This window comes from Clytia hemisphaerica, unplaced genomic scaffold (genome assembly GCF_902728285.1).
Source record: "Clytia hemisphaerica strain Z4C2 unplaced genomic scaffold, Clytia hemisphaerica genome assembly, whole genome shotgun sequence".
NCBI classification, from domain to species: domain Eukaryota; kingdom Metazoa; phylum Cnidaria; class Hydrozoa; order Leptothecata; family Clytiidae; genus Clytia; species Clytia hemisphaerica.
Genome location: NW_027104175.1, coordinates 914,863 through 925,142, shown reverse-complemented (window position 1 = coordinate 925,142; position 10,280 = coordinate 914,863). Strand labels below are relative to the sequence as shown.

At 33.1% G+C, this 10,280-nt stretch overlaps 1 protein-coding gene across 1 annotated transcript in view; it reads right to left on the bottom strand.

The window, feature by feature from the left end:
• Positions 1 to 4,833: 4,833 nt before the first annotated feature.
• The window catches only part of LOC136814383 (uncharacterized), a 28,319-nt gene continuing 22,872 nt past the window's right edge, over positions 4,834 to 10,280 (bottom strand). The window contains exon 2 of the mRNA XM_067070920.1: positions 4,834 to 7,972. Coding sequence (XP_066927021.1) covers positions 6,819 to 7,736 — 918 coding nt within the window. The 5' untranslated portion in view covers positions 7,737 to 7,972 and the 3' untranslated portion in view covers positions 4,834 to 6,818. The remainder of the gene's footprint in view (positions 7,973 to 10,280) is intronic.

Sequence of the window (10,280 nt, the reverse complement as noted above, 5' to 3'; positions counted from 1 at the left end):
GAATCGCTAAAGTGGACGGCGAATATGTGGTTTTTTATGAAATTTGTCGTTCTTTTTGTCTATTTTTAGTAATGCAGGATTCTTTAGATCATAGAGGTATAAAGAAAGACAGGAGATGATTTTGTCGGTAATTGGTCGTTAAAGTCTTTTGATTTCTTTTATGTAATAAATCAAAAGAAATTCTAGGCTCGCCCGATGAAATACGACTTTTTAGTAGAACTCAAGTTTGCTCTGAATATTCTTACTATCAGCATCGAGGATTTCTAGTCTTCTAATATACGAGAATAAAATAAAATTTAGCTCCACGAAATAATTTTGCGTTCAATTTTGTCATCCATTAAATTTTTTTTGAAAAGATATTTTCTCCAGCCAGAAAATAAAAAGTTCTTTATAAGCACAAACAATTTCAGACCCAATTTATTGTAGACAAAAAGTCGCTGGAGAATTTTGGAGGAAAGTATCAAGCAATAGAGTTCACCTTAAAGAAAACATTGATCGAAAAATCTTGTCATTTGATGAAGGATTGCAAAGTTTACAGGCCTTTTTTTAATCCAATTATTTTCTTACACCAATGTCAGAAACAATGAATCTCGTCTCATCTTATTTCCAACATTTAAGTTAGCCAATAAGATTTCACCTATCAACAAAAGAGCTCATTAAAAATGCACGATATATGAGATTATGAGCATGCATACCTCTTAATTTTTTTAATCGTAGGGCGAGCATGGTTACAATAGCATACTTCTCCTGTTTCTTTATACCTCCATGTTTAGATAAACCTAAACCCCCTTATAATATGATTTTGTAATATGGATGATGTAATGAGTGAAAGAGTTATTGATTTGATTCTTATAAAAAAATGCTTATAATAAAAATAAAGATGCTCATCTTTTTCGCCATCCATTGTTTACTTTGTAAGAACTAATTACCGAAACGCGAAAGGTATATGGCCTTCAATCAAGAGTTATTAGTGAGGTTAAGTATACCGCGATAATCACGACGACGGACGAAAAATGTAATAGGCTAGTGGAAATACGAAATCTGATTGGTTGAAACTCAATAGCCTGTTAAATTTTCGTTCGTCGTCGTGATTTTACCGATTTACTTAACCTCACTATTGATTTGAAGTAGCAACAAAAGAGATATAATATTAGGTGCGCGCGAACATTTTTTAATCGCGGCGGCCCGCTCAGAATCGGAAGAAACAACATGAACATGAATATTTTTCTGGCGAGTGAGTCCGCTACGTGAAGCAACAAAAGCCCCTGCGGGGCAATAAAAGCAAGTGCATGCACCCGTTTTTTTTAAGTTTCTTCTTTTTACACCGTCAATTGATGATACTACACAATCACTTTAACAATTAAGCTTATTTCCTCGAAATTTGGAGTTAGGGCGAGAAAGACGATTTTGGGCCATCTCTAAAATTTGATTGGATATTTCATTTTAGCTCAGCTTTATAGACTTCCAGGCTATATTATGAGCCTTATTGGACCGAGTATTGGACCATTTTTGAACTTTTGTATCCTCAGATTCTAAGGTCCTAAGTCTTAAGTTTCATGTTAAAACTCTACCCTTCCAACCTAAGTTAGAGCGAGGGGTAAATTACTCGAAAAAATCTCGTACACTTCTTAGAAAAATCACAAAAAAAATCAAAAATCACAAAAAAATCACAAAAAAATCACAAAATCACAAAAAAATCAAAAAATCACAAAAAAATCAAAAAAAAAAAAATCATAAAAAATTAAAAAACAACAAAAAATCACAAAAAAATCAAAAAATCACAAAAAAATCACAGAAAAATCAAAAAATCACAAAAAAATCACAGAAAAATCAAAAAATCACAAAAAAATCACAAAAAAAAATCAAAAAATCTAAAAGAAATCACAAAAAAATCACAGAAAAAAATCAAAAAATCAAAAAGAAATCACAGAAAAATAAAAAAATTACAAAAAAATCAAAAAATCACAAAAAATCACAAAAATAAAAAATCAAAAAATCACAAAAAAATCAAAAAAAAACACAAAAAATCACAAAATCACAAAAAAATCACAAAAAAAAAAAAATCAAAAATCACAAAAAAAATCAAAAAAAAAAAAAAAAAATCAAAAAAAAAAAAATCACAAAAAATCAAAAAATCACAAAAAAAAAAAAATCAAAAATCACAAAAAATCACAAAAAATCACAAAAAATCACAAAAAAAATCAAAAAAATCACAAAAAAATCACAAAAAATCACAAAAATCACAGAAAAAAAAATAAAAAAAATCAAAAGAAATCACAAAAAAAATCACAGAAAAAAATCAAAAAATCAAAAAGAAATCACAAAAAAATCAAAAATCAAAAAAAAAAAAAATCACAAAAAAAATCAAAACAAAAAAAAAATCACAGAAAAATCAAAAAATCACAAAAAAAAACAAAACAGAAAAATCAAAAAATCAAAAAATCACAAAAAAAAAAAATCAAAAAAATCACAAAAAATCAAAAAATCACAAAAAAATCACAAAAAAATCAAAAAATCACAGAAAAAATCAAAAAATCACAAAAAAATCAAAAATCAAAAATCATTTCGTACGCTTTTTTCGAAGTGATTTACCCCTCGAGTTAGAGCGCTTCCAAATCAATCGTGGCTATAAGATTTCGTGGGAATTTCCCTTTTTTCTAAAATATTACGACCATGATTGTACTTTAGTAGACTGGCACGCCAGTCGGGCTAGAACGGCATCACGCGGGAAAAGTGAGCGTAGGAGTTAGGTAAGCGTAGAAAGAACTTTTGTCGGCGGAAAGGGCTGATCAGCAGCCTCTCCCCTTATCTGATATTCCGATGGCGTGTTGGCGGCCGCCCACGCTAAAGCTCTAAAGGAGCGGTCCAATATTGAAAATTTTCCCGACCTTCAGAGCTTTAGCGTGTCGGAAGAAAATTTCTACATGGGGTGTCAGATTACCTCTCCCCAACTTTTGCTCGCTCTCCTACGCAGCTCCTATTCTAGCAAACACACGCCGCCTTTATGTTCCCGCCCTCTGACATGATTAATTAACAGACTAGTTTGCTAGTCTAGTACTTTAGGCGTACAAACTTTCGCGAGAACGAAAAATCGCGAAATTCACGACATTTACTTTTGCGAATTTAGCAGAAAAGATTTTTCACAAGCATAAAGTTTTCGCGAAATAAGACGTAAAATTGAGAATTTTCACATGAAGAAATGGCTTAGAGGGACAAATACTTCTTACTTGGATGATTGGCTTGAAACATTTGTCCTTTGACTTATTAGTCTTTTAGCGTGCTAAAAAGTGCCATAAAAGTTATCTTTCATTCAAAGTTGGAACTTTTATAGATTTTCTATTTTGTCAAGAATTTTTCGCGAGCATAAACTTTCACGAATGGCCTTTCTAAGAATTTTTAAAGACATTTACTTTCGCGAAAAGGGCCCAAAGTCGCGAAAATCGCGAAAGTTTCTGCTCCGTGCGAAAGTTTTGTACGTCTAAAAACCCACTGCCCCCAACCAAGGGTTTAAAAAATAGATCTATTTTGAAAATCCTTGCCCGCACAAGCACACAAGTTGAAGACCAAAAGTCGGAAATTTCGGGAGCCGATTGCTGATTTTCAAAATTAAAGAAAAAGTGAAGCCACTTATTTCCTAGGTTTCTGCTCATACTAGTGAAAAAAGTTTCTTTTGAAATCTAGCGATAGCGATTTTAGTTTCAATCCGGCGTTTGTGTGAAAACAACGGAAGTCAAAAAACATTGGAAGTTCAATCCCAAAAAACGAGGGCTGGGTTACCAGGTCTCCCACTGCAAAATCCTTATCGCAGTCAAGTCAAATTCCGTAAATTAGACCTTCGGCATCTGGGTGCAGGATAATCCTAGCTCAGTATTCAATTTTATAGCTAGAGTTTACATCCGGGTGGGTAAGCAAAGTATAATAAGAAAAAACGTCTTTCAATAGTTTCAAAAGAAAATACTAAATAAAAATTTGTATCAGTGGTCAAAGCTAGGTCCTTCGCATATATTCTTGAGCATTTGGGTGATGGAAGAGCATTCAACACTGTTATATATAGTATTTTCTTGTGACTTGGGTTTCTCAGCCCGTTTCAGGATTCCAAAAGAGAACTGCAAGAGTGTAAAAAGTAAGATAAACGAATTTCTTGGGAAAAATTCTTTTTCAAGAAAATACACCCTTATGATTGATTATCCCCCGAATCTACGAATCTACAATTGTCAAATTTGGCTAAATATTCTAAGGCGTTGTCGATACAGCCCTTAACTTAGCTTTAATTAATAGTCGAAATATTCCTTTCTTTTTTTTACTTGACCTCGACCAAACCATTTTAAACTGATAAAAAATGACAACTTGAAAAATATTTCAAGCTGACACATATGCTTATGCTTAGGAATTCTACAAAGCTGAGCCTTCATATGCTTATAAAAAGAACATGTATGTGAAAGATTACCACTTACTGAAATAAATATTGTACATCTTTTTATCTTAGGCCTTATGATTCTGTGTATTTTCTCCTTACAAGAAAGAAAGAAATGTTTAGAAAATTTGTACAAACGCCAACCTCAAGTTGTTCTATCGTCTTCATTAAAATATCTAGTCCATGTGGTAATTGTAGACTAGACAGAAAAGAACAATGGATATAAAGCTAATTATTTCTTTATTACATTTAATTGCCGAAATCGAAGGTAGCAAACAAATCGAATGTTTTTTTTTTATGACGAAAGTAACGCGACTTGTCTGCGCAATGAAATTGACGTCACAACATGCAACTTTTCGAATGTCAGAGAAATTCGAAAGCCTAAAATAATCCAGACAAAGAAAGCCGACAAGGGGCGGTATTTTTTAATTATCTATTATTTTTATTTATTTAAAGTAAAGTATCATAAGAAATCCAAAATAATTTTTTACAAAATAAAGAAAATTGTGCAAACAAAAAAAGCTTCAAAATTCGGCATTACAAAACTATAATGATTGAGAAATCAAAGTAACCTAAGAAATCATACCCATAAAATAATGCTTGAAAAATAGGAAAGAAAAGAACTGATGAAAAATCCTGAACAGAATAGAAATTATGTAATTGAACTCTGAATGGGAACGTTCAACGAAAAGGGTGGGGACAAATTCTGAAAGGGTGGGGACAAATTCTAAAAGGGTGGGGACAAATTCTGAGGGTAGAGGGATGGTTCTAGGGAAGGGAGATTTGAGTTTGTTCAGTCCACACGGAATGTAGATTTCCTAATAAAACTTAAGAGTTTTCCAATTTCCTAGTTTTGAGAAAAAATATATAATATCTAAATAAAGTATTTATAAGTATAATAATTTCAAAATTTCCAAAATGGTTATGTTTTTCTTTACTTCAGAATATAAAACAAAATTAAAATGTATATTGCATAATACCAAAATTTACTTTCAATACCTTTTCAATTGTTTGATAATAATTAATAAAAATTTCTAAGAGTGCCTTTTTATTTCTTTAAAATACGTATGTACATGAAAACCTTGACGGTGCAGGGAGGGCAAGGGTTTTTTAGGGGCTAACGAAAAGGGCAATTTCAAAGGCTCTCCTGCTAAATGCTGTCAAAGTTTTTGTTTTACATGGAATAATATTAAAAATCAAATTCAAAACTTTCATATCAGTAACAATGCCAAAAATGCTACATTACTATAAGGGAACAAAATATCAAACAAAATATTAAAAATGAGTAAAATTTTTAAAAATAAATTTCTTGAATTCATTACAAATTATCCCATTTGCGAAAATATTTGGATCAAAGATATAGAGGAAAACTTTTAACACGTTTCGAATGGATTTTTCGCCATTCTTTCATCGTAATATAAAAAAACACCACTTGGAAAAAATTATAGCACTGATTTCCCAAATGTATCGACTTCCTAAATGCAGCAATTATATTTTCTAAAGACAAAAATTTGTCGTAAGTAATCCGCTAATATGAACAAAATCGAATCAGAAGAAAGTAGTAAACATGTCGGCACATTTCAAAGGAAATCTTAATCAAATTTCGACTGAAAAGAATTAGCAAAAAAATGTGCTCCTATTCCTCAGACAAAATGCAATAAAACTTTTTCAATGCTGTCCAAAAAATTTGTAATTGCTTAAAATGACAAAATAATCTAAAGATCAAGACAAAAATTTTTCAATAACAAAAAAACTACTTCACTGTGAAATGCTAATAAATTTGAATAAAACGAATAAAAATAAATATGTTATGGAACAAATATTAATTACATTATGATGAAAAAATCTACGAGGTACTGAAAAGAAAGGTAGAATATAATCTACTTTGTCTTCTACTGCCCTTTTTCTTTCTCTTTATAATAAAACCAAAAAAAAATTCAGAAAAAGCTTTTAAACATCTACGTGTCTAATGCAAATATTATCAAAATACATACATAAAAAAATCAATGTCTTAAGAAATATACTTTTTGAAAAGAAACCGACAAAGAGGTACTGAATGGAAGCTGGGTTTGTCGAGAATTCAATTGAAAAGAGGTCATAAACAAGCCTTAGAAAAGACTTTCCCCCGTTTCGCATTTACTTAGCAATCTCATACAACTTATAAAGTAAACAGAGACGAAGACATTCAAAGCCCCTACGTTCATATTACATTTTTCTTAAAAAAGTTAAATTAACTCTAGTCAAGTAAATACTAATTCCGACTTTCGCAGGCTTCTCACTCATAGTCAAATATAAACGCGATTGAAATCGACCAAAGATTTTCAAAAATGATAAAAAAATACTCACTCCATAATAAAATGCAACTTAAAAACCAACAACAATTTCCAACCAGAAATACAAAACGTTAACGGAATGAATTTTTGTTTCTTTGGAAGTTTGGTTGAGTTAATCCAGCAGGCATGTTAGGTGGTGGTGGAAATGGGGCGCGGAAGGGTGGTCTTGGGAAGAGGCCAGCATTTCCTTGGTTATTTCCATTTTGACCCATCATACGAGCATTTTGATTCATTGGGCAGTATTTGATAGTGTGAGAGTTATCACCGTTAGCTTTGCAAATCGGGCAAGTGTAAGCACGTAAGATCGGGCAAGAAGTCCGACCGTCAGTGTCTTTCAATACGTGACTGGTATAAACACTCTCACTCTCTCCGTTGTTTCGACAGAAAACACAAACTTGAACCCCGTTGTTGTTGTTGTTATTACTGTTGCTGTTAGTAGAGGCCCCACGGTTTTGTGGTTGAGATGGCGGCGGGAGGGGCATACTGATAGGCTGATTGGTAGCTGGAGGAGAAGGGGGCATAATCAAAGGTTGCTTACCCAATTTGTCAGCTCTTGAATCGTTTTGCGGTGGATAAGCTGAATTGATAAGATTGTGGTCACGAACTGAGTGTGGAAGGCGTGACGGAAATTTAGAGTCGTTGTTGTTCATATCGAATCGGTCGTAAGAGTGTTGAGATTCGATGGTAGGCGAGAGTACAGCTGCATTGTCACTGCCATCGGACGCCCAACTTTGTCGTCGAGCACGTTGCAAAAGTGACAGATTTTTCTGAGTTGATTGAAGTAAAGGATTGTCGTCGGAGATTTTCACATTACTCAATAAATTTGAGAGTCCAAAATAGTCATTAAAGGAAGAAAAACCTGTACTGAAATTTCCAAGGCTGCTTCCACTTTCACTGGACTGGCTGCTGCTACAGCTCGAACTTCTCCCATCACTAGACCAACCGTCTGCCATATAATTTTGTAACATAACTTCACTCATCAGCGACATTTTTACAAAAAAGATTGCACGAATTTATTCCAAAGTTTCTCCAAAAAGTTCTGCAAAAATACTTTTTCTTGTTCCCTTCCTTTTTAGAGCACGTTGTCTTCTGATACACACGACACAAGTTTCTTTCAAAAGCAACTTTCACAAACTTTCGAGAATCGCTGTTATTCTTCTTTTTATATACTTGCAAATTTACGTTCCATTGTAACTAACATCTGTTGCACGGGGGTTTGTTTACACTAAAAAAAGATTGAAAGAAAGAGATTAAAATATGTAAATTACCCCCGTCTAAGTAATCGAACGCGATTACTCTTTTCTCTTACTTTTTGAAAGGCAACAAAACATTTTTATTCTTTTGGTGTATCGAGCGCTAATTACAGGTCAATATAATAAATGGTTACCAAGGGAAATCAACTATGTTATGAAGATACAAATATGAATTTCTGCAAAAAATCACACACAATCCAAGAGTGGAAAAATGTAAATTTGTTTTTCTCTGTGTTAAATGTTTCCAGACACGATTTTAGCGCCATCTTTTTTTCGAAGGGGGCGGTGGCTCTTGCACTGCAAAGGCTTCTTTTTTTAAACAAAATTCCTCGACTTCCGTGCCTGCATGCTGTGCTGTAGCCGCTTCCTCTGTGTGGGGGGAGGTGGTGTCTAACAAAATTTGAGCAAAACTTGGGCCAAAAATCGACCCTCAGGGTGCATTTTCATGAAAGTATTTTCCTTAAAGGATCTTTTGACACTTCGATGCACTTTCGCTGATGATGATTAAACTGCACTTTCGGAAGCCTGAAAAGCTGCACCGGTAACAGGCACGACGGAAGCTTTTTATATCTGGTACGGCGAATGAGGAAATTTAAGCGATTTTTTAGCGATTTTACCGACGAAGAGACAAACTTCGGGTATTTTTGTGAAAATCCCCGCCGTACCTGCCGTACTCGTTGCGTCGTGCCTGGGTAAGTCACTTTTACCCCCCCCCCATCCGACTTGGAAATCACACTCTCCAAAATATAACCCAACCCACGTGGGCTCGCAAATAAATTAATGGGACGACTTCTTAACGAGAGGGATGGTTTTATAAATACTCTAGCCACGTGCAGAGTTTTTTTTATGGGAAGACGTCTATTTAAATCAAATAGATTATAAATAATTTTATTTCAATTCACTCAAACTCAAAAGGAAATCATCAATGAGGAAACAAATTAAAAAACTTTGAAACACTGATAACCGAGGAGAGTTACACGCTTCTTTATAAGAATAAATTATATAAGAACAAAAGGCTTCGGAGGCTAAAACATCAAGATCAAGTTTTAGAACATGAAGGTCTCCTGCACAGACAACTGATTTCTTAGGAAAATGGTCAAAAATACTGTCAAAATGGTGAAATTATGAAGGCTGCAAAAATTCTGGATGTTCTTATAATAAAAAAACGTGAATAGTGTGATGACATCAATCGTAATTACTTTCACAAAGAAGACAAAAGAAAGCAATTTAGCAAAATTCAGAATACAAAAAAACAACACCTGTTTTCATGTCATTCGAAAATAACTTTCTAACTCAAAAACAACTACAGTACCACACGCAAGAGATTTTACTGTAATCAGATTAACTTTCAAACGTTTTTGATAGAAACCATAATTGATTGATTGATTTTACAGGCATTTTACTCCAACCAATACCAGCCTGGGACACCGGTGGAAAAAACTCTCTTAAAATGACCCTACCATTTTTCAAAAACTTTTTTAAATAATGCAAAAATCTAATTTGGTTTAAAAACAATACAAGAACAGGGTGGGGCTTACAAAAATATTTCGATTGGTAATTGTGTACAACAAGTCATTTTATTCTTTATTCACCAGATCACCTGCCGGACATTTCAAAATTGTTTGACGTCACACAGATATGTGTGAAACCATTCGAAACAGCCATTTAACGACGCCTCAAATAACATTGTTTGAATGTTTGGCACGTGCCAGAATCAATGGAATCACAAGCGAACTGCCAATCAAATCATCAGAATATAATAACAATAAGGTATGCATATTCTTTTTCTTATTCTTATAAAAAACGTATATATTATATTGTTGAATGAAAAAGGGAATATGTGCCTCTGATCCAATGTGATTTTATCGGATTTGAAAATCCTTATCAAAATATATAATCTAAACGTTTTTTTTTCATTAGAACCTAGTTTATAAGAACATTGAGGCTGAAATTCGTCGAAAAATTAAGAACATCGTAAGAACATGCTCAGCCTCAGTTTGGAAAAAAATGACAAGAAACTACAATTTTTTCCTCTTTTCAAGCAGTTTTAACTAAACTTAGGGATGGATTTTCTAAAATCGAGAGTCAAATATTGTCCAAATTTTGCCAATTTTAAGTGCTCTTTATTTTGCATGATATTGTCGATTTAGAGGAGTCTGAAAAATTAAGAACGCGTTTAAGAACATTTTAGACTGAAAATTGCTAAAAAAAATAAGCACAGGCTCAGGCAAATTTTAGGTGTTCTAATAAATAAAAAAACGTGTACACATAAGAGCAATG